At 38.1% G+C, this 24,004-nt stretch overlaps 1 protein-coding gene across 1 annotated transcript in view; it reads right to left on the reverse strand.

Moving 5' to 3' along the window:
- Positions 1-9,523: 9,523 nt before the first annotated feature.
- si:dkey-37g12.1 (atrial natriuretic peptide receptor 1) overlaps positions 9,524-24,004 on the reverse strand; it is a 41,256-nt gene continuing 26,775 nt past the window's right edge. Inside the window, exons 20-27 of the mRNA XM_036583119.1 lie at positions 22,413-22,587; positions 17,105-17,248; positions 16,058-16,181; positions 14,672-14,740; positions 13,483-13,657; positions 10,992-11,090; positions 10,607-10,698; positions 9,524-10,473 (exon numbers count right to left, since the gene is read on the reverse strand). Coding sequence (XP_036439012.1) covers positions 10,426-10,473; positions 10,607-10,698; positions 10,992-11,090; positions 13,483-13,657; positions 14,672-14,740; positions 16,058-16,181; positions 17,105-17,248; positions 22,413-22,587 — 926 coding nt within the window. The 3' untranslated portion in view covers positions 9,524-10,425. The remainder of the gene's footprint in view (positions 10,474-10,606; positions 10,699-10,991; positions 11,091-13,482; positions 13,658-14,671; positions 14,741-16,057; positions 16,182-17,104; positions 17,249-22,412; positions 22,588-24,004) is intronic.

The following is a 24,004-nucleotide window of genomic DNA, read 5'->3' on the forward strand; positions in this document are numbered from 1 at the left end:
TAGTGAAACTATTCAACTGAACTTTTTCAGTCATTAGCTATTTGGCAAACTTTGTGCTGACCTTAAGTCCCCTCTTTCACAGAGGGCTGTACATGCATTTCTTCGGTTTAATTCCCGAAACACCCTAAAGGCCCCTTTGACCCCAGCTGGGCAAAGAAAGCAGTGTACGCCTCACTTACAAGTAAAGCCATTTGAGGCGAGAATGATGCCATGAAATGATCCGCAAAATGGTTAAAATTACATGTTCTCTTATCAGAAGGATTCAGTTCACCGCAGTTGACTTAACAATAACACTGCCGCGAGCGAGCACCTGAAGAAAGACATGGATACGTTTGCTTTTTTATCAATGCATCAGAAAGTGAAAACGGCCTGTAATTTGCTTGGTGGTCATTTGGCCTGTCTCCATTATGGGACCTGACTATGGGGATAACTGTATCATAATTATGATATGTTAAAACAACCACAACATTGAAAAATCATAAAAAGCAAACTGAGAAAGGAAAACTTTTATTGCATTGTTCTGACATCACACTGAAAAAGCATTGACTCAAATATGTACATTTGAATATACTGGAGGACAAATTGGTGTCGATGCAATGGACTGTATTACATGCAGGTAGAAATAATACACATATTTGCTTCAAGTATGCTGTCATGTATATCACTGGAAGGAAATAAGTAGCCTAAATGGTTGCATTTGTGTATGATCTCATAGTCTTCAGAGCATTTCTATTAAGAATTGTGCTACACTAAAATTCAGCCACTTTCCAGTCACAGCCCTCTGCTAACATCATGGTTGACATTGGTCTTGGAAGTAAGTAAGTAAGTAAAGTTTATTTATATAGCGCTTTTTACAACAGGTGTTGTCACAAAGCAGCTTTACAAGGAAATCAGCATTACAGAAAGAAATACGGGTCCAAGCCCCCATGAGCAAGCCAGTGGCGACAGTGGCAAGGAAAAACTCCCTAGGAACAGGAAGAAACCTTGAGAGGAACCAAAACTCAGAAGGGGAACCCATCCTCCTCTGGTCGACACCGGACAGTAAACACTGTTAGTACAAAAACAGGGAAAACAGGTGGAGCAATGATTCATTTGATTAGTTTAGTTCATGCAGCAGCAGCAGCGGTAGCAGCATCAGCATCAGTGGGGTCAGGTTGTGAGGGTGAGGTTTGCACGACGTAGTACAGCATGGAGCTTCTGAATAAAGTTGTCCGTGAATAATGATCCACACTAAGTATATAATAATGATCCAAGTATACAGGTGGTACCATGTTGATCATGAGATAAAGTTCTTTGAAACCTCAACTTCAACTGTAACCTCAGCTACAATCTCAAGTTTGCCAGAGATTGGACAGAAATATCAACCAGTGCTGCTTGCAATGTGGCTTTCAGTTTGCCACATTTTCCACATGACATTTAAGCAACGGAACATGAAAGTGGATGTGTTATCATGAATAAAGTGTTTGGAGCTAACTGCTATATAAAATGGAATTTAATTTCTGTTTCACCATTTTACTCTGTTACGGTTGCTTTAAATCTGCCACAGAATCTTGTCCATACCCAACGACCTCTGCACTATAAACATTCAACGTAATGTCAATGTTCTTATAATGGTTCATTTGAGACAATCTATTTAGCGTTCATAATGTCTCTTAGCAGACACTCTGCCTGAACTAGACGTATCAAATTGAGGCAACATTTGCACATTCAATTGCTTGCTTGTTCCTGCTTGGAAGTGATCATCATGAAGATTGCAACAGGTTTTTTAACAAGAGCGGGAAAGAGAAACTCTTTCATTGCCTAGACAATCATGTAGATCATGTAATCACCTAGATGTTTAAATCTTGTTAGCTTTCCAATATATTTGAAAAAATTCATTTGGTAAATGATAAGGCCTTTGAACCATGTGGCTAGCAAGACTGCTTATCTTGATTATCTGCTCAATGTTAGCTTGCTAAAACATTTTATAACTATGATGCAAAATGTTTTTGTGATATATGTTTAAAGTTGCCAGCCTCTGTGGCATGCAACCTCTTGGAACATGTATCATGTGCTTGCTCTAGTAGCCTATCTGTGTCAGTGTGATATATGTTTTGCCAGATAATGCTGTGAATCATTGCTCATCACCAGGTGTCACCAGAGGGTTAATGGTTAAGGGGGGCTAAGCCTGTACTAGGGGGGTCTGGGGTCATGGACCCCAAAGTGAATTCTTAAATGTCCTGAAATGTTTATGATACACTTTTAGTGTAGCAAGGACATCAGCCGTGTTCACTACATCAAATGGTTATTTGGTCAAATTGTCACACAGTAGATCTGTCTCTTTGTAGTTTGTATAACAAACGCTATATCCATCCACTTGCAACAAGCACAGATCAAGCTAAGGTACTGAAGTCAGGCAAAGCTATCTCCTCTCTCTTAGATAAGCTGCAAAGTCCTAAATATATTATTCAAACACAGATTACAGATCAGTTCAGTCTCAGTTGGTGCATTCAGGAACAGTGTGATTTTGCTTTGTAGGCATGTTAATAAGTTAAATGACAGAATTATACAACTGTCCCTCGCTTTCTCTTTGATTAATAACTTCCATCAGATCTGCTCCTTCAGTTCTGTCAGTGTCCTTCAGCTTCTTTCTCTCCCTCTCTTCCTGTGTTTGGTAATACATTAATTTTATTAAATTTATTATTAGATTTACAAGAACTCAAGGAAACAACGACCAATCAATTTAATTTTTTTCGTTTTAACTGGTAAAAATCTTCTCATCTGACTGGAACTGAGAGATATAAAACTGTGTTATGATGACTTTTTCCACTCAAAACTGAATCAGCTTCTTGTTTAAAGTAGGTTAAATCCTGCAGCAGTTTCATTCTGGCACCTCAGAAAATTCAAACTAGAATCTGAAGAACAGGAAGCCAAATTCAGCTTCGTCGTTCTCACTGACATGAACTTACTGTAAACAATGTATTGCAAATACTGGTGTCATTGTTTCCAAATACTGAAGAGAAATCTAAAAATGAAGAGCTGTCAAAAACATCATTTCTAGCCCTCTCGTTCGTTCACTCTCACTATGAAATGAGATTAAACCAGAGACTCTGTGGGTTTAACTAGTTAGCTAGCTTGTCAGCTAGTTAGCTAACGTTAGTGTCAGCCTGACCTCTTTTCACTTAAACCCAAAGTTAAGTAAAGTTCATGTAGGTGGACATTCACTCTGTTTCAGTTTACTCTGTGTATTATAGATTTTGAATAAGGTCTAATGTTTATTTTAGTAAGCTTTTAGCCAAAATCCTGTCTTCAGCTCAGTTACCGATAACTTAGCACTACATAAACAGAGCCCCTCCTCCAGGTCTGATATGATTGGCTTGCAGCATCAGAGGTCTGATGTGATTGGCTGAACAGTATGTCAGTCAATCTCTGGTAAAACAGCAGAGGCGGCGCTGCACTAGAGCAGCAGCAGCAGCGCCACCCCCAAGTCGTGCCCTGCAATTACAGTATATTGTGAATAAGAATAAACGATAGATGATTTGTACCAGTATTGTAGCTACATTTAATAAGGCAGAGAGGCTCAATAATATTTAGGGGGGGCTAAAGCCCCGCTACACTTGGCCTAGCAGCACCTATGCTCATCAGTCTGTATTCACCTTGTTCATGGTGATGAAACATTTGTTGGGTTTATGTTATTGCAATACTGAATCAATTGCTATTAAGAACAACAAACCTTTTACTTTTTTATTTTACAGTTGCTGTTTTAACTCTGTGGTCAAACCAAAAAAAAATCATTATCACATTGGTTTTATCTTTGCCTCTTGCTGGGACTGCTGAAAATGCTGTCACTGCTGTCCCTCTCTGAACTCACCTCCCTTTGCCTCTTCTGAGAGTTTCTCTGCCTCTCCTGTTTGCCAGAGAACTGGCCTGCAGCATCAGTTCTGGAGCTTTGAATGTTGGGCTGGCTGGAAGGTCCAGGGCTCTTGTCTTCTTCGAAACTGGTGGTGTTTCTGGGCTCACTGGATAGAGGGTTGTTCTAAATTGTATTCCAGCTCAGCATACCTAGCAAGTGATAGTAGCCCATCGCAGTGCAAAGCCTTAAAAAACCTCTTGTATCATCGAACGTTTACGGACAGTTTACTCCTGCAGATGAGCCCACATGAGTCTGTGGAGCGTATCGTCATTATCTGAATCTGAGAGTTGCAGGCCTGCAGGAAACTGGAGCTAAAGATCTCCTCCAGGTGCTACAAGCCGCAGCGGGGCGGTTGGACTGTTCAGATCTTCATCATCAGAGTCCTGCTCCTGCTCCAAAATTGGAGAATTAAGGCTTACAACCCTCCTATGGATGGACATGTTGGTCCTATGCAGTAGAAATGCAATCTGATGCAGTCAAACAATCAAAAACATGAAAAACATGAAAAAACGTAACGCACTATCCTGTACCGTTGCCATAGCAATCCAACATGACATCATCTGGAGTTCTATGATGTCACATTGTTCTGAATCAAGATGTAACAGAGAGTTCTACAACTGATGGCATTGATTCTATGGGTTGCATAGATAGCTTTGAGCACAATGTTAAATCGACTACACAACACAAAACTGTAAAAAGTCCAGCCAACAAATTGGTGAGTTAAGCCACTTTAATTATTTGAGCTGAGAAAATTCTAAACTAACATTTTTTAAAGGGTCCATGTCATAGAAATTTGATGTAATATGTAATTTGTGCAATACCTACTGGGAAATACCTGTTTATTCGTGTTTACACTGCACTGTCTGCATTATGTAGATCCACTTTATACATATATATCCTTGTAAATGTTTCTGTATTTAAAAATACGATGACAATAAAGTTTTATCTATTTATCCTATCTGTCTATCTATATGTAAACTTTGTCAAAGTTTCAAAATGTACCGTTCACTCCCCAGTCCATATATGCAACAAAAGCAACAAAAATGATGACTGTTTTTGGTACATAAAGCCACACAAATGCAATGAGTGGTTCTCAATAAGAAAAAAATATAATACATGGACAGTTCAAAGTTTTATACCAAGTGGACCACCTCTTTGCCAATGTTTGTGTTTAAGTCTTCAATGTTTATGCACTCTCAAAAAGTCTGTGCAACCAGTTCCTAAAAATTTAAACCGGACCACCTCAGTTATTTTTACGGTATGGAGATTGATGGGCTAGAAGGGTACACACTCTGCATACTCTTCTCCACACATTCCCAATATCCAACTTAACCCTTACTGGCTCGATCTAATGAATGCATACATACACCGGCCACTAGAGTTGCTCAAGTAAGATGCAGTTGCTAAAGCAAACAAGCAGTGGGGCCATACATGTCCCCCTGTCCAGTGTGAATATGACCCAAAAGAGGACTGTAACAACTCTGGCTACTACAACAACAGTGAAACAGGCAAAAGGGAAATGGCTGCTTAAAAAGCAATGTCAGGGTTTTTCATACAAAAACAAAGTGTTCATGTGAGATTTTAGCACAAGCAAACAAAACCAAAGAAAACAGCCTGGATTACTTCAGGTCACAGAGGAACACATAAATTGTTCTTAATGATCATTATGCAATGGTTGTTGTTTTAATGTTTGTAATTGTTGTCATGAATTCTATCACAGAAGTAAACCAAAGAAAAATATCCAATGTAGTTGGACCATAACATTGTATTCTGTTCTATACTATTAAGCTGAACTCAGATCAGCACTGGGTTTTACTTAGTGATTGCTGACCGATTAGTCGTCTGAGAAATAAGTGAACAACTTTTACGTTCTTTAAAGATAAAAGGGTAGGAAAAACCCATATCTGTCTCCTGATCCAGAGCAGAAACTCCTCCGGCACCATAACAGCCCCTTTTTGCTTCAAGTGAGCTCAATGAAAAATTTATGAGTGAATTTGATTTAATTCATTCCTCTCTTCATCACTTTAATTAAGAATGCTTTTAAATTAAACGTGTTTGTATTAAAACCGGACTGCTTCAATATGCTGAAGTAATTCATTAAAGATTCTACATCTGTTTTAGCTCTGACTTGCATTAATTCAACTTCACCAATATCAGTGAAAAATTTCCATTGACAAAAGTCTTTAGTTTCATTGCAAATTATGTTTGAAGAAAGTTTATGCATGGCAAATGGACTAATTAGGCTTAATTATGTGCACAGCCATATCCGAGTTTGTTTTTGAGAACTGTTTCAAAAAAGTGAGTTCACAGTCACAGATATCTTTAATCGGCAAACACTTTAAAAAAAAGCTAAAAGCTTTAGCCCATCAACGCATGACAATGTCCGTATCAAAACAGAAGCTACTTTACTGTTGGACTGAGATCTGACCAAGTCTGATAAGACAGATCATAGCTTCCTATCATGCCCAGGGGGCCAAAGCAAAACACAGTGATAAGACTTTTTAAAGCATTTGATGGCTTTCCCTTGGGTATGTGAAAAAGGGCCTTCCTTGGCTTGACTGAAAAGGGAGGAAGTGCAGGGATTGAAGCTTAAAAGGAGAACATGTAGCACACTTTAAAGTTGTCATTCTGCCATTTTTTGGAAGCAAAATAAGCAGTCCTGTGAAAGAGGCAGAGGCCACCCTTTATTTATTTAATTTCCTGTTAAAACAGCTATTAAGTATAAGTTTATCTTGTATCTAATGTCCTTACCTTTTATCTAATCTTATATCTAATGTTGCCTTTAGCCATTTTAGATGCACATGAAAAAGAAGTATTCAAGGCAGCTAAGGTGTGTTTGGGTAGCTGCTTGAGTGAATGTTAGAGTCTGTATGAAGAGGAACATAATGTCCATGAGTCCTTTGGCAGCAGTTTTTGTTGGAAGGACATGACCATAACTGGTTGGTGGTAAGATTGAAAGAATGGAAGAGTTTAAGCAGCAGTGCACAGTAAAAAAGTGGGCAATTTAAACTATACTATTGTCTATTAAATACATGTTTCCTGCTTTTTTCTGACACTGAATGAATGAATAGCTTGCACTTATTGCCATTTTGGCTGGAAACTGAATAAAATCTCTAACTTGCTTAAACTGACTAGTGCATCTTTAAAACTGGATGCCATGATAAATTGAATGATAAATAGTATAGATATAGGGCCATCAGGTACTATTTGAAACTGAGAAGGAGCACAGTGATGAAAGTGCATGCCATTCTTTTCAACAATCCTACTTCATACACCAGTAAGATCTTATCTGGGATGTTTTAGAGCTTTGCAATCAACACAGGGCAGCGAACTGCTTTTGCAAGGAGTCTGGGTGGCCTTGAAGGAAGGAGGGCTGAAAGACATGGGACATGAGAGGATATCATAGAAGTGTAAGAATGCTTTTAATGGAATTACCCATTCTGTCATCTTTTCAACACTGTCTGTTGTAATGAGTATCCTGAATGAAAGTGGAATGTCTATGATAAATGTTTGCAGGTCATATAATTCTACACTTAGTGGCCACTTTATAACAAACCCCTGCCTAATAGCTCCACTTTACTGGAGTATATTGATGTACAGATTGTTTTAGTCATCATCTAGTTTTTGACCACAGGACCATACTTGAGTAGTGGGCCAGTGCCACTAACATATCAGTCCTTGCTGTGTTGAGAATTGTCCATATAATAATATCTGGTCAACAGTGGTCCACTTATATAGTAATCCCCATAAAGTGGCCAGTGCAAGGCAGGTGTTTCTAATAAGGTGGCCTGCTGAGTATATATTTACACATGTGCCACTTCACATTTCCTCTATAGTTAGGTACGCAAGGGTGCCAAATGGTCAGAAGTGTCACAAAGTCCTTCTAAGTCTGCCTTACCTCTGCTCCTTCATCTCATCATTACCTGCACCTGTGTCTCATTATGTTGTCAGTGTCTGTGTATATATAGACCCAATCCCATTTCTTGTATTCGAGTGTCACCCTGCCCCTTGGAACTGAATTACAACAGGTAGTGGTTGAAATCCCCCCCTACAAAATGGGACAACCCTCAAATAAAAAAAAAAACACCACTTAATTACCCGGCCTACTAGCGCTGCTCTGTAGGAGACCCTGCCAGTCTGCAGAGGAGGGAGAAGTTCAGCAACCTCACTGCTGGGTAGGGGTGGGAATCTCTAGGCACCTCACGATTCAATTCGATTACAATTCAGAGGGCTGCAATGCGATTATAAAACGATTATCGATGCATCTCAATGCATCTTTTTTTTCTATTCAGGATTTCTTTTTTCTCACTGTGTGAGGACTTGGTACTTTCAAAGCAAAGTATTTGTAATGATTCATAATGAATTTACCTCCAATATCTTTTATTAATAAAACAAATGGAAGTGATGTGGCAAGTGAACTAGAAGGCTCTCATTCACTGCTCTTGTTTGGAGCACATGAGGCACTGGCTGCCACTCATCTGTGATAAAATGCACAGTTATGGTGACATAAGACTCTGTGGCAATAGAGTTTGTAAATCGCTTCTGAGTTGGGTGGATGCTTTGACATCACTCGCTCGATGGTCCTCTGGTTGGCAGCAAGTACAACCGGTAGGAAAACGGGTGGAAACATCTCATATGGTTTCTCATGTTTGTCATTTCCTAAATATTTTTGCATATAGTATGGCTCTTATCCAGGTCCCTTTTCCCCTGGTGTGCAGACTGCCGTTCACCTAGCTACACAGTCTCGCCTAGCTAGTAGCTAAAGAAAAGGCAAAGAGAGAGATTTAAGATGAACATTTAGAGATTAATAATAAACTTATTCGCATTTATAAGCAAAAAAAATCTGTGTTTTCGTTTATATTGTTTAGTCTATACTAGGACATTAACACACACTGAGACATACTGGACATTAAATGTTGTGACTCCCAAAGTGGTTTGATTTTTGTTAAAAGGACAAAATGGCTCTTCTTATCATTTGGGTTGTGACTCCTGACCTGACCTGGCTTTAATGCAGAGGGAGCCGGTTGGATTTCTCACTCATCCAGTTGTGTTTTTGTTATGTGCCGCCACAGACTGTCCGGGTGCTGCAATTCCACACTTCCAAGTTCCGCCCTTTGCGTTCTGTCAACATTACGTTATAAATTAAATATTTAGAAAATCGATTTTTGACATTTGTGAATCAATTCAGAATCATCCGCATCGCGATGCATCTAAGAATCGATTTTTCCTCCCACCCCTACTGCTGGGCTTTAGTTAAATTTAGGGCATCATATGCTTTTAAAGAGGGGGTGACAATTATTTGCTATTGCCCACCACTTCTGATTCTACCAGTATCTGAGCTTAGGACTGACTTTCTCTCTAACCTATCGGTAGCTAGCGAAGATTCTTTCTCTGGATAGACAAAGCACTTTTTGTAAGTCGCTCTGGATAAGAGCGTCTGCTAAATGATGTAAATGTAAAAAAATGTAAATGTAATTCTTCATGATATACAGCTGAAGTCAGCTATTCTCCAGCTTCTTGTTTCATTTTTCCGTTCCACCTTAAATGGAGCAGCAGTTACATTGTGGCACTTCAGCCGTCAGTACTGCTGGACTATTTAAGGTGGAGTGGAAAATTTAGCTAGCAAGCTACCAAGACATTTGCGTACTATTAGCAATTTTTTATGTTTGTTATGAAGAAAAGAACCATATTACATTAAAACGACATTAAACTAAGATAATATGGTTACCATTATTTTCCACGGAAAAAATACTTACATACTTGCACAGCCATCTTGCCGGTTTTTCTTTTTTTTGAGTGTGCCTCTGAAAAAAACTCTGTTTAGAGGGTCATGTAGCCCTAACACTTCGCCCTACCCCTCTATCTTAACAAAAATTGGGGCACCCTACCTCTAGGCATGAACGTGCAAAACGGAGGGGTAAGAGCTAAGTGGTAGGGGCAAGTCCTCAATAAAAGAGAAAACCTTGTTGTGTCAATATATGTCTAATCACCATACTATGCCATAAGAGGAGATAAAGATTTGTAAGAAAGAAAGACTGTTTGGAATACATATCCACCTTATAAATAATACATCATGGTGAAATGAAAGGTTTCCTTTAAAATGCATTTGATACACATGATGGTGTATTTTTTGCTCATAACAGGTCCTGCCCTCAATTACATTAAATCGTCTTGTTCCTTCCCAGAAAGTCTTTATCCTTAAAAAAATAAAAAATAAAAGGAAGAATTTACTGTTTTGTTTTACTATGTATTAGACTGCATGTGGGAAATTGACACATGGCGGATGAAATTATAACTCAGCCAATCAAGAACAGATCTAAAATGTCATTTGCGAAGACGTACGTCGCATCATTATTGTGGAGAAATGGCATCGATTTAGTGCAAAATTTGCTCAGTGAACCGTAAAAATTGCATGAAAGCTAAGAACAACAGAAAATAATGAAAAACAAGTGCCATTAGAAATATATTACATTCTCATAAAAAACACATTTGGATCACACAGAAAATGTAACGATGAGGGAAAGACGGCACAGTTAGTGTTCCTCTCCCAGAAGCCAGTATGTCCTCACCAAACCCTTTCCCTGAGAAAATAAAAATGCAGAGGAAAACAGATCAATGCACTAAATTGAATAATGTTCTGAATTGAATTATGTTAAAAAGATGAGGATTTGAATGAAGCGAATGAATTTGAATAGTGAAGCTTGTGTGCTGTACCTTGATGTGGACATCTCCTCTGAGTTCAAACTGGAACGTCTTGAAGGTGTCCAGCAGTGATTTAGTGGAACTGCTCACATGGATCTTCAAAGCTGGGAAAGAAGAATGATCTTGTTTTTCATCATCAAAACCTTTACGCCTAAATGTTTTTCTAAAGTTTGACAAAGCCAACAGAAGGTTTGTTTGTAAAGAAGATAATTGCAGATGAGACAAGTCTAAGTTCGTGGCCATCTTCAATGTGTCGTTTCCTACTCCAGTTTGTCATACACTGAGAAGACAAGTTTGGCAATAGCTGGAATCAGCGTGACTTGTCACTGTGTTTATGATGTTAGGGTTCATGTCCTCAGCACACTCTTGTCATAACATTCTCTAGATTTCATCTTACGTAAACCATATGACTCCATCCTCGAAGCAGTGTTGACAGTGTCTCCAAATAAACAGTAGCGGGGCATTTTCAGACCCACAACACCAGCCACGCACGGCCCTGAAACACATACAGCATGAAGTTCATATTTCAAATACGATGCAGTAGTGACAGCGAGTAAAACTAACAATAATTTGCCGCTGTGTTTAGAAATGAAAAAAATGTTGTGGTAAAAAATATAATTTGCTTGATTTTCATGGATTCCTACACATAGTTTATCTACAAACGCTCAAATTGCTAACAGATTACCTTATGAAACCTGATTAACAACAACACTGAAGTTAGGATTAGGATCTGGCTCAAGGTTTCGAGTGAGTGTTAGGTTTGCAGTTAGGGGAAAGTTAAAGCTACATTATGTAAGTTTTAGGAATTTGGAGACCTCTCTGGTGGAAATGTGTAATTACACCTAATGTGCAGAAGACCATGCTATAATTTAGGTTGTGCTTCGGACCCCTTCCCTGAGTGAATGAATCTGATGATTGTGAGCGTGTTGAACGAGTACTCAAAGAGAACTGAAAACTTGGCAAAGGATGTATCTTCTGAGCTTGTGAGTGAATTATCTACCATATGATCTATCATATATTCATCACTAATTCAATGATGCTGATTTTGCTACTTCTTTCAACTATAATAAACTAGTTAATTTATTCTAATTTAAATAACGTGATTACTGAGGTTTAGGATCTGTTCCCACCACCGTTCTCTTAGACCATATAAATAACCTTGTCAGTACCAGTTTTCATGTTGTTCACTCACACCCACCACCCCTGTCTTCTCCTGTTTTCTGTTTATTTTTAGGTCTCAATTGAGCTTTGGCAACCAAGGTACAGCAACATGCCACCTTAGCCTCCAAGCCGAGATGGAGTCACACAGCCCATTAAAAATCATTAGCCACCACATTATTCCAGTAAAGCTTTTCAGTTCTTTTAGTTTCAGTGCCTTTGAAAGGACCACTTAAGTCTTTTGAAGGTCTAAAGACGGTCTGCAAATGATGCTCATTAGTAGCAAGTCAAAAATACAATGATTCTAATTTAATTCAATTACTCGTAAAAATTACAAATAAAAATAAATTATGGAACCCAAAATTTTGCCACAATAGGGTAACATTCTTGTAACTCTATGTATGGTGAAGGGAACATACAGTGATTTTTATACTTTTTGGCCAAATTAAATAGAAATTTATAGTCGTTCAGAGTGGTTTGATGTGAAATGTTCCATTCTGCAGTCAGAACTGTTCACAGTGGCGGTGATAGGAACCAGACGCTTGAAGAGTCTAACTACTCTAAAAGCTCCCTCACAGAAAGTCTTTACACAAAATGCCGGTGAATACACTGCCCGATGTCTGTGACATTGTTTTATGATAGTTTTCAGAAGGCTTTAATCTAAAGCTTATGTTATAAATTTCATTCATGATGGAGAGGTACATGCAGGGTGCTGTATGCCAAAATAGTACCCAAAGAAAATGAATATTTGCAGCTTTACCACTACCCAACATTACAGAAAAGCTCAGAAAACATGTGTAGGTTCATTGGTCATTTTGGATAGTAAATAAAATGGCTGTATTTGTGCAGTGGACATCACAGTCCCTGGTTCCTATCACCACCACTGTAAATAAATTGTGACAGCAAGTAAAACTAACAATAATTTGGCAGTGTGTTTAGAAACGAAAAAAAAAGTTGTGGTAAAAATATAATTTATATAAAAAATCCAACAGAGTAAGTTCCTTTATAATGGTGCATTTGACCTCATAACATTGTTTACCTCTTATCAGAAATTTAGCAAATTGGTGGAACTCCCCCTTAAGGCTGTAGCTTTAGCATTAGCTAGAAAGCAGTTGCGAATTTAGCCTAGTTAGTTGCAGTAACCTTGAAGTTAATGAGAATGGGAAATCATGACATGTTTTCCTTTCGTATTGCGACGTAAGCAGGAGCAGATGGTAAAACATGATTTAATTAAATGAGATAATGATATAATTAAAAATCAGAAGACGTTTTAGAGGCAAGCAAAGGTCACCACATTTTTATGGAAGATTACTGCAAAACAAGAATTTTTTCTTTTAAATGATATATTATCAATTGTTATTAAATTGATCCGCGACAGAAGGTCAGTTTTGATTTCAGGTTTCCATTACACGATATTGGTAAATTAAATCAACATAATATTAGGCCAGCCACAATGGAGAGGTTTTGTTTTCCAACTGTTTTTTCTTGGTATTATATAAAATGATCAATAATGCAGGCTTCTAAATGTTATTCATGTTGACTTAAAAACTCTGTGTTCAGCGATTATGTCTGAAAATGCCTAACTAATGGTTGTTGCTGACTTTTTCAAATATTTAAAGTGAGATGATCGATAAAACTAACATATTACAGGTAATTAAAGACAATATGAATAAATAGTTTGCCTGTCAAATTATGAGATTGAAAAATATGGTGTGGACTGTTGGTCTAACCTGAATGGATTCCAGTGCGGACCTTCAGTCGCTGTAGAGGAACGTGTGAGCTGTGGAAGTGTTTCATGCCTTGCACTATGGCTAAGGACATTCTGGCCACCTCCCTGGCATGCTCATCTCCATTTCTTATGGGAAGACCTGACACCACCATGTAAGCATCTCCAATAGTCTCAACCTGAGGAGGGAAGAGGAAGAAAACTAAAGAATCCCAGCCATCATACAGCCCCCTGCCACATGCTGACAACCTAATTCAATCAATATCAATCCAAATTTTGGCTGTCCCCACTCTGTCAAATATTTATTTTATTCTTATTAATTAACTATGGTCTTCAACTGTCTTAGTACTTCTGTATTTACAAATACAAGCAGATGTCTTGGATCTATGTATCAATGTACAGTACCACCCTTTGTTTATTTAATTTCCAGTCAAAATGGCTAGTAAGTATACATTTTCATTTTCAGCACATATTTCTGAGGAGATTAGATTTAAGATAAGCATCTTGCATAAGGAAGGGGTCAGTTGGAAAAACTAAGAGAAAAAACAGAAGTTTTTAAAACAGAGGTTTCAAAGCATATAGAGAAAATGACTCCTAACAACAGTACAAGAGCTGGTAGGCCACCAAAACACCATTCCCATCAGATAAACAGTACTTAGAGCCTTCATCTTTGAGAGAGAGAAAAAATCAAGCTGAACTCTTGCCTCAGATCTGAAAAATCCACAGGTGTTTCTGTCCAGACCTCAACATCACTGAATGCAATTGGGATTACTGGGATTGTGAGAAGTATAACTTGTAAGACTGAACTTTAGAGGTGTGGAAATATCCCTGCAGATTTCTTTGAAAAACTAAATGTGAGTCTCTTGAAAAGAAAGAAAGTTGTAATAAATGCAAAGAAAGGACACACTAAAAATGATACTGTATTTAGTTGTTGAGGTTTTTGTGTAGTTTTTTGTTTTCTGCCTTTTTTAAGATGCTGAAAAATGAATAACTTGTACTTAATGGCCATTTTTACTAGAAATTAAATAAATGAAGGTGGTCTCTGACTTTTGCACATTACTACATATATACATAGATCTATCTATAACATTACAGAATGCAATGCTCTGCAATGTCTGTCATTCCCTTAACTCAAAAGCAGTTTTACAAAGCAGAGTAATTATGATGCTTGTCAAGTTTTGTGTCACACCAACCTTATAAACATCATGGTTGTCGATGATGTTGTCGAAGTATGTGTACAAGTCGTTGAGCACGTTCACAACCTTCCGAAAAAAAGCAAATCATTTCAACTTTAAACTTTTGTTAGCACAGTGTTCATGCATGCTCAGACACACGAAGCCTGCGGCTACACAAAAGAGGTGACAATGGTTTTCCACTGAACAGCAGCTGTGATGTCCCAGCAATGCTCTAAAATAAGCCAGTGTGAATTTGCTATTTTCACTTTAAGACTGTGGCATGCTGGTGAGTTGATGCTATGCTAACAGATGCCTGGTGTTTGTTGTGGATTCTGCAGCCCTAATGCCATGAGGAATGAGTAACAATCACCCACTAACATCTGACACACTCTTGAGATAAGGCAAATCCCTTCCATATGGTAGCTCATATCAGCACTTTAAATGAGTGTCCATTTCAGTATTTCCCAACGATGGTCCTGCAGGACCCCGGCCCTGTATATGTTAGCGTCTCTATATGTTAACACATCTATTCACCTTCATGAAGGGCCTGATAATGAGCCAATGAGTTGAATCAGGGGTTTTGGGAGCCTGAAGGCAATAAAATGTGCAATGATGAGAGACTCCGTTACTGGCATTGGAAAACATTTGTCTATTCCCTTTCCTCATTTGACTCTACCTGCTGTAAGACTGGTAGTTTAAAGAGGCCATATGACGGAAAGCTGATTTTTTTCCAATTCTTCTTCGCAATAGAATCTGATTGACAATTAACACAGTTAAAATTTCATTCATCTTTTCACCTTTTGCGCAAGAAATCTAAGCAGTAATACAGTCAATAATTAATTAGTAATAGTTGAGATGTCACAACCATGAACATCTTCGCATATGTCCCCGCACGCACTTACATTGAAGTGGAGTGTTTTACCTGCAGACAGTCTGTAGAGGAGTTATTAGAGTGACAGATGCGGGCAAACTGATTAAACATTGTGGTCCTGGCTGTCGGGAAGCAAATCATGGCCTTCCAAAGGATCCATGTGTCAGTGGCAAAGTTTACTTTCTACCCCTTTCCCTTCTGATTTCAGTCTGAATTCGTTTTGCTTCAACGGTTTGTTCAACATTTTTGACTGGACTAAGAGGCACAATACAGGGCAGCCAATCAGAACAGTGGTCATGTACATATATCAGTCTTTAAGGCCCAGTAAGAATCTGTTTAATTCTAAGAGATAAAGGGAGGTTGTTTTGGTACATAAATCAAAATATTATTAATGGATGTAAAAGGGGAAAAAACTACAACTCACAAGAATCAAAGATATCAACAAAAATTCAGAATACAGCCTCCTAAAAAAGATTTAGTAAACTATGTCCATAATGTGAGTGTTTATAGGTTTCTCTCAGTGTTATAATCACCTCCATTGGTGTGAGGGAGGCAGACATGGCGGTGAATCCCTCAATGTCGCTGAAATAAACGGTGACGCAATCGTAGGTCTCGGCGCGGACCGTCTTTCCAGCTATGAGCTGTGCAGCTACTGATCTATAAATACAGAGAAAAGCCGAGAAGGATTTTAAAAGGCAGGCTTAAAAGTGGATGGCCCTTTGATGGCTCGTCACGCAGAAGAGTCAGGACAGGTGCAAGATTTGGCAACTTAACAACTCGCTACTTTAAATATACATGGTTTGTCCATTTTATCAGGTCCACCTACCTTATACAGTGGTATGCAAAAGTTTTAACACCCCCAGTCAAACTACTTTTTGTTGATTCTGTTCTCTTATATGGGTGGTGGATCTTTCACCACCAAATACTGAATGGTGGAAAGTTAGTGTGTGTGTGTGTGTGTGTGTGTGTGTGTGCATGCACACTGTGGATCACACATAGCAGCATTGCTATAGTTTTTAAACAACTCAGTATTGTTTACATTAAGTACGCAACATAGCTTAAGTATAAGTTAATTTTTCAGTATCAGGAAAAGAAAGAAAACAAATATTTAACAGAAAATTAACTAAATAAAATATCATTTTTGCAATATATGTCCTTTCTTTTCCTTTATTACAGCTTTCATTCTTTTGCTTTTTCAAAGAAATCTTCAGGGATATTTTCTACTTCTACAGTAGAGTCCAGACCTCAAGTGACGTTAACTTAGTGACGTTATAGTACCCTTAACAGATAGACAAATGAATAAACGATAGCACTGTGTAAACAACAGTAACAATGATAACATTATAAATGCCAGTAAAGCTTTGAGCTAAGCTGGCTGAGTGTGTGTGTGTGAGAGAGAGAGAGAGAGAGAGAGAGAGAGAGAGAGAGAGAGAGAGAAAGAGAGAGAGAGAGAGAGATCTGAAATAAACCCTACAGTGATGATAGGAGAGGCATCTCATCAGCATACTTTACTGAGATGGTGTGTGTGTGTGTGTGTGTGTGTGTGTGTGTATGTCACAGGTAGGATGTGGGGATGTTACCGTGGCAACATCTGTGTGAGGAGACCCTCAGCCTTCTTCTTCTCCTCCTGCAGCTGCGCTGTTCTCTCGCTCACCACCTCCTCCAGATTACATGCATACTGCTCCAGACGAGACAACAGGTCGTTCAGGATGTTCTCACTGCCTCTGAAACACACACACACACACACACACACACACACACACACACACACACACACACACATAGAAATTCGAGGTGAGTTTGAAAACACTCAAAAACACATCCACAACCCCATAGAAACATCATGACTGTTTTGACAGGTGTAATGTTCAGGTATGAATTCCAAGTCCATATGGAAATATAGCACTAGTGTGTACATAGCCTGCCAGAAATCTGAATTTTCTCTCTGTTATTTTTCTGTTAAATACAGTTCTGTTGACAAAGAACAGCTATTTGCTAATATTTCTGGTATATTTAGCTTCAACACTTCATATTCATTAATAATCTTCCTTAATTGGACAGTTTTCTTATCCAAACTATTATTAACAGCACATATTGAAACATCAGCAGGGTGCTGATGAATGCTGACATCACAACAAGGAGATAAAATGGGTGGGCTTTGGCATCATCCCCCCAAGGTAGCAGGTATACGACCCAATCCCACTTCTTATTTTTACATCTTGTTTTCGAGGATCACCTTGCCCCTTGAAAATGAGTATAATAAGGGGTTGTGGTTGAAATCTTCCCTATTAAATGGGACCCTCAAATAAAGAAGAGCATTACTTCATTAACAGGCTACTAATGCTACTCTGTGGGTGACTCTGCCAGTCTGTAGAGATAAGGGTAAAGTTCAGCAACCTCACTGCTGGTCTTTAGTTAAATTTAGAGCATCATATGCCTTCAAAGAGGGGGGATATGGTAATTATTCATTATTACCCACTGCTAATTCTTCAGTGATATAAAGCTGAAGTTGTCTGTTTGCCAGCTTCTTGTTCGAATTTTCCCGTTACACCTTAAATGGAGCAGCAGTTACATTGTGGCACTTCAGGTGTCAGTACTGCTGGAGTTTTTAAGGTGGAATAAGAAGTTTAGCTAGCATGCTACCGAGACATTAACACACTATTAACGATTTTTTTATGCTTGTTATGAAGAAAAGGACCATTATAAATTGAAATGACATTAAACTAAGATAATACAATGGTTATAGATATTTTTTAACTGAAAAAGGTTGTGGGTTTGTTTAGTTGCTTCAGCAGCCATCTTTTCTTTTTCTTTTTCTCATAACACTCTTTTTGGAGTGTGCCTCTGAAAAAGCCTTTAAGAGGACCATGTAGCCCTAATACTTTGTCCTACCCCTCCATCTCAACAAAAATCGGGACACCCTACCCCTAGGCGTGAACGTGCAAAACAGAGCTAAGGGCTAAGTAGTAGGGGGTGAGGGGTGAAATGGTATTGGGCCTTAATCATGACTTTTGAAACATGAGGCACTCTGGACGTTAATTTTATTAAAACTTCACACTTGATGTTATTAGAACATCTCTGTTCACTGCCGGCTCCGAACACTGATTCCAAACTTTGGAGTGCCAGTGTAGCTACGAATAAGTGACATTAACATTATTGCGAGACAGAGCTCTGCTGTATGAAATGAAGGAGAATGATTTCATTCAGAGGACATGACTGGAATAAATGCTATTTTTAGAGCATGTGTCCATTTTTTTAACCACTGAAGTGCACAGAACATAGCTCATACGTTAGCTCATATGAAACAGCGAGACTGGTCTGTGATTGGTCAGAGCACTTGAAGTCTACCAGCCATGTTTGCTGAGAATAGCAAAACAAGGTTAAAGATTAATAAAAGAATCTGTTATATGATTTTAGTGCATCTCTCTCTTGCTCTCTCTCTCTCGCTCTCTCTCTCTCTTTCAGTAGGATGAATGTTCGCAGTTATGCTGCGTGACAGTGTGTGTTCTCTGGGGACGGTGTGTGTTTTTTGCTGCGTGTCGGTGGTCCCTGGAGGAAGCCCATCACAGTGTGTGTTTGTGTAGCTGATTAAAGTGCCGTCATCGCTAAGTGTTATTAATGACAGTCTGCGTCCCACCCTGCTCCTTTATACTAACACTGAACCCCCCCCAACACTTGCACAGCCTTACAACTAAAAACAGAACCAGAGAGAGAGAAATAAGAGAAAGAGAGAGAGAGAGAGAGAGAGAGAGAGAGAGAGAGAGTGTCTTGCTCATGCTGTAGATATAGAGTCAGTAGAGTCAGTGAGTGTAATCAGAGTTCTATCAGTGAGACTCAGTTGTGTCATAGAGAGCATGTGTGCATGAGAGAAAAGCTGAGCTGCTGATGTTTCAGCTCTGTAAAAGTCTCCACTCTCACTAAGAGCCTGTAATCAAACCCACATTAACACGGTCTGCTCTGAGGGAATCTCAGAAGAGCTCTTCAGCACTGAGCTTCTGTAGGACTGTCCCACTGAGAGGTCAACAGCAGAGAGGTTCACACCACAGGAGCCCATTTATTATGAAGGACACACAGCGGCTGTGTGCCTCGTTGTGAAGTGACTCGCTTTTGGAAAATCATTAAAATTCCTAAACTTTCCTGCCCAAAAATTTGTGGACACAAAAGTTTGAGGCCTTGTATAAAAACACCTCTGTAAGATTAAAAATCTGCAGTGGTTTCCTGAATGTGAAATAGCAACAGTTTACCAAAATGTTGGGTATATTTTGTGACACTTAGCTTCATGTTCATCAAAGCAGTTGAAAGGTTTGAGTGCTGACATCACAACAAGAGGGTAAAATGCATGGGCTTTGGCTTGATAGCCATAATAGCACTTCTGTCAGTTTATAATTTACTTTTGACAGTATATATTTATTTATAGTTTATAAAACCTGAAAGCAAAGTAGCAGCAACAGAAAAAGACAAAAATGACATAATTTACAAAACTTAGAAGGAGGAACACTAAGAGTTTGAATATTCAGATAAAATATGTTAGTATTTACATGAGCTATATCTTATATACACAATACACAACACTGTGCAAAAGTCTTAGACATTTGAGAAAATGATATGTAAGGCTATCTGAGCAGTAAGCGTTTTGCTGCTGTCGGAACAAAACCTCGTGTCTCCAAAATGATAACTTCACAGGAGAAGGAAAAAACCTACTTTACCTCTAATGTAAGTCAAAGGAACCAGACTTTTTTCCAAATAATTTTGGGTCATTTCTTTTGGTCCATTCATCATCAAATGTACATATAATGTAAAGAGTAACAGGCATCTTCAAATTATGTCAAAAACTGACAAACGGCAAAAGTGGAGATCCAAGGTTTTGTTCCAACAGCAGCGACTTATTACTGTACAGTACTGTTTGTTATTTCATACAGACAAAATGTGATTATTTACAAGAGATCATATTAAAAATGTGAAAAACTTTTGATGGGCAGTAATATTAAAACAAATTCAGAGAGGCGGGTGCTGGCCTTCATCTAACCAAACACCTAGTTTGGTAATTGGCTACCGTGGGAATTGGTTGCAACTAAACTGTGATAAAAGAGAGAAAAACAAATTAAACACCCACTGGAGTTCTGAATGAAAAAATGAATGAAAAAAGGAATTTTGTAGTTTATTATTCTGATGGTGTATGAGCACTGCAGTAAAACATGCCAGTACAAAATAAAATATATAAAATAAAGTGTATAATTTTCTGAAACCATTAGTATATGGATCTATTCACACCAATTTACCCAGGGCCAGGAAAGTCATGTCATCAATTGCCATGAAAAGAGCAAAAGCAAAAACATTTTAATTCATGCAACTATGCAAAATGTGCTGCAGTTAGTTCTTTAGTTTCTGATTTCTAAAGTTTGCTTGAGCAGGTTCTAAATTACATCTTAAACAGAACAAGCTGCTCACAGAGCATAGTGTGCTTTTTTATGTTATAATGTGAAATCTTTTTATTTTTGAAATGTAAAATTTGTAAAAAGTCTTCAAAACAATGTTTGCTTAATTTTGTTGCAATATGTAAAGGGACAGCATAAGGTCAAAATGACTTTCACAATCAAAAATCTTGGAAGCTTTTTGACTCATTTTTGTCTTTTTTAAACATAAGGTATTTGACTAACGATCACAATATAAAGAAGATGAAACAGTGAATTAAATTTCCAAATTATCTTTTATAAAAAAAAAACCTGTTCTTTCTTTTTTGTATGTTGTTTCTTGTTGTTTTCAGATATTCCATTCAGAAAATTCATTATTATATATATTTATGTATATTATTATATAGTTTTTTCATATTGATACCCATTTCAGCATATTTATACCTATTTACAGTCATTCTCTAAGCAGTTAAACTCGATATTTAAGATGCAATTTAGAACCTGCTGGGGCAAACTTTTTAAAAGTCATAACTGAAAACCTATTTCAAGTATAGCATTGAAATGTTTCACAGGTGCATGAATGAAATAGTTAGTTAGTTTTTGAATATTTTTTATCTGAAAATCCACAATGTAGCCCAAGGTGAATTGGTCTGCAAAAGACCCAGGTAAGTTAAAAACAGAAGAAAATGTTGTTTTGCCCATAAAGGTCAGACGTGCATGAGCAGAGATGTTCACAAGCCTATTAATGTGAGTTTGCGTCGAATATGAAGTCCCTGGGGTGCAAAGAATTTTAACTTAGTCTCGTATCTGCAGGTGTGGCATTCGACAAGAGTGTTGCATTATAGAAAAACCTTCAAGCTGAAGTACTGAACTGAAGTGCTACATGCAGTAAATGCGGTGTTTAAAGGTAAAAGACAATCCTGAAATGGTTGTTGAATCTGTAGTTTAAACAGCACATATGCTAGTTAGCTAGCACAATAGCTAATCCAGCTGAGGGATTAATACGTTTTAATATGATCTGTAACTTACTAAACTAGCTAACTGGACTAGCTAACAACTTCCGCTATAGCTAGTGCGGTAGCTAGTGCACATGCGATATAAACTACGGACCAATCATTTTAAGTTGTCAATGCAGTATGATTTTTTTCCAAGTAATTTTTCAGAATTTTTTATTTGTCTGTTTATTATGTAATTTGAACTCAATGCAGAGGATAACTGGAGTTTTCACATTATGCAAAAAAGTAAAAAATGACGAAAATAAAGGTTCATGCTTTTTCTGGAGTCGTCTGTTTCGACTGTGAATTGAATCACAACACACAACTAGAGTGCGACTTGCGTCCAAGTCCCCATCACTGGTGCATTTAATATATGAACAGAAATCACATTTGGACATTATTATAATGCCATAATGCTACTGAAAATGCTGAAAAGTCAGAAATTCAGTAGTACTCAATGTATGTAATGAAAGTGTACTGACCCGCTGGGACACATTTTCTTGACTGCGGTTCTGAGGGAGGAGAAATCAGGCCTCTCTGTCGCTTTCTCTCTCCAACAGCTTAACAACAGAGCCTCCACACCCTCTTCACACTCAGCAGCATCCACATACGGCCTCAAAGGGTTACTGCCTCCAGCTTTCACCAGCTCAATGATCTCTGACAGAGAGAGAGAGAGGCGCACAGAGAGAGAGAAATAAACAGAGGGCTGAGAGAGTGTGCATAAATTTAACTTACTGGGAAAAAAAAACAAAAATGTGGCCTGTGTAAAAGTTATGGTACATTTTATATCATATATTTAATTTTTGTAAATGTTAAACTCAGCAAATAAATAGAAATTTAGATATAGTATATTAAAATTTGCAGAAAAATGCCATATTTTTACATTTCCCTGTAGACGATGTGTTAACTTATTTTCAACGAAACATGTCATTTGACAAGGGTGGTTCAAACTTGCATATGACTGTATATTTCAAATGTACTAAAGCATCAAAAGTTAAAGTACAACCCCATTTCCAAAAAAGTTGGGACGCTGTGCAGAATGTAAACAGGATGCAATGATGTGCAAGTCATGTAAACCATATTTTTGAAGGAACATACTACAAAGACAACATATTAAATGTTGAAACTGAGATATTTTATTGTTATCTGAAGAATATATGCTCGTTTTGAATTTTATGCCAACACCACATTCCAAGAACGGTGGGACGGGGGCGTGTTTACCACTGTGTTTCATCACCTCTTCTTTTAACAAAACTCTGTAAGCGTTTAGGAACTGAGGAGACCAATTGCTGTATTTTTGAAAGTGAAATCTTTTCTCATTCTGATTTGATATAGGATTTTAGCTGCTCATCTGGGTTTCATATTTTTCATATTTTTCATTTCATAATGCGCCAAATGTTTTCAGTGGTAACAGGTCTGGACTGCAGGCAGGTCAGTTTAGCACCCGGACTCTTAATACATAGCCATGCTGTTGTAATACATGCAAAATGTGGTTTGACATTGTCTTACTGAATTAAGCAAGGCCTTCCTTGAAAAAGACATCATCTGGATCGCAGCATAAGTGTCAGCATTAATGATACCTTCACAGATGTGCCTGTCACCCATGCCATGTGCACTAATGCACTCCTATATCATCATAAATACTTGCTTCTGAACTGTGCACTGATAACAAGCTGAGTGGTTTTTAGCCCGGAGGACACAGTGTCCCTGATTTTTCAAAAACAATTTCAAATGTTGATTTGTTGGAGCACAGGACACTTTTCTACTTCCCCTCAGTCCATTTTAAACGAGCTCAGGCCCAGAGAAGGCGGTGGTGTTTCTGGATCCTGTTTATATATGATTTTTCCTTGCGTTTTAGAGTTTTTACTTGCATTTGTGGATGTAGTGATGAACTGTTTTCACAGACAGTGGTTTTCAGAAGTGTTCCTGAGCCCATGCAGTGATTTCCACTACATAATCTTGTCTGTTTTTATTGCAGTGCCGCCTGAGGGCCCAAAGATCACAGCCAGCAAATACTGGTTTTTGGCCTTGTCCCTTGTATACAGAGATTTCTCCAGATTCACTGAATCTTTTG

The sequence above is a fragment of the Colossoma macropomum genome, unplaced genomic scaffold (assembly GCF_904425465.1).
Source record: "Colossoma macropomum unplaced genomic scaffold, Colossoma_macropomum, whole genome shotgun sequence".
Lineage (NCBI taxonomy): Eukaryota > Metazoa > Chordata > Actinopteri > Characiformes > Serrasalmidae > Colossoma > Colossoma macropomum.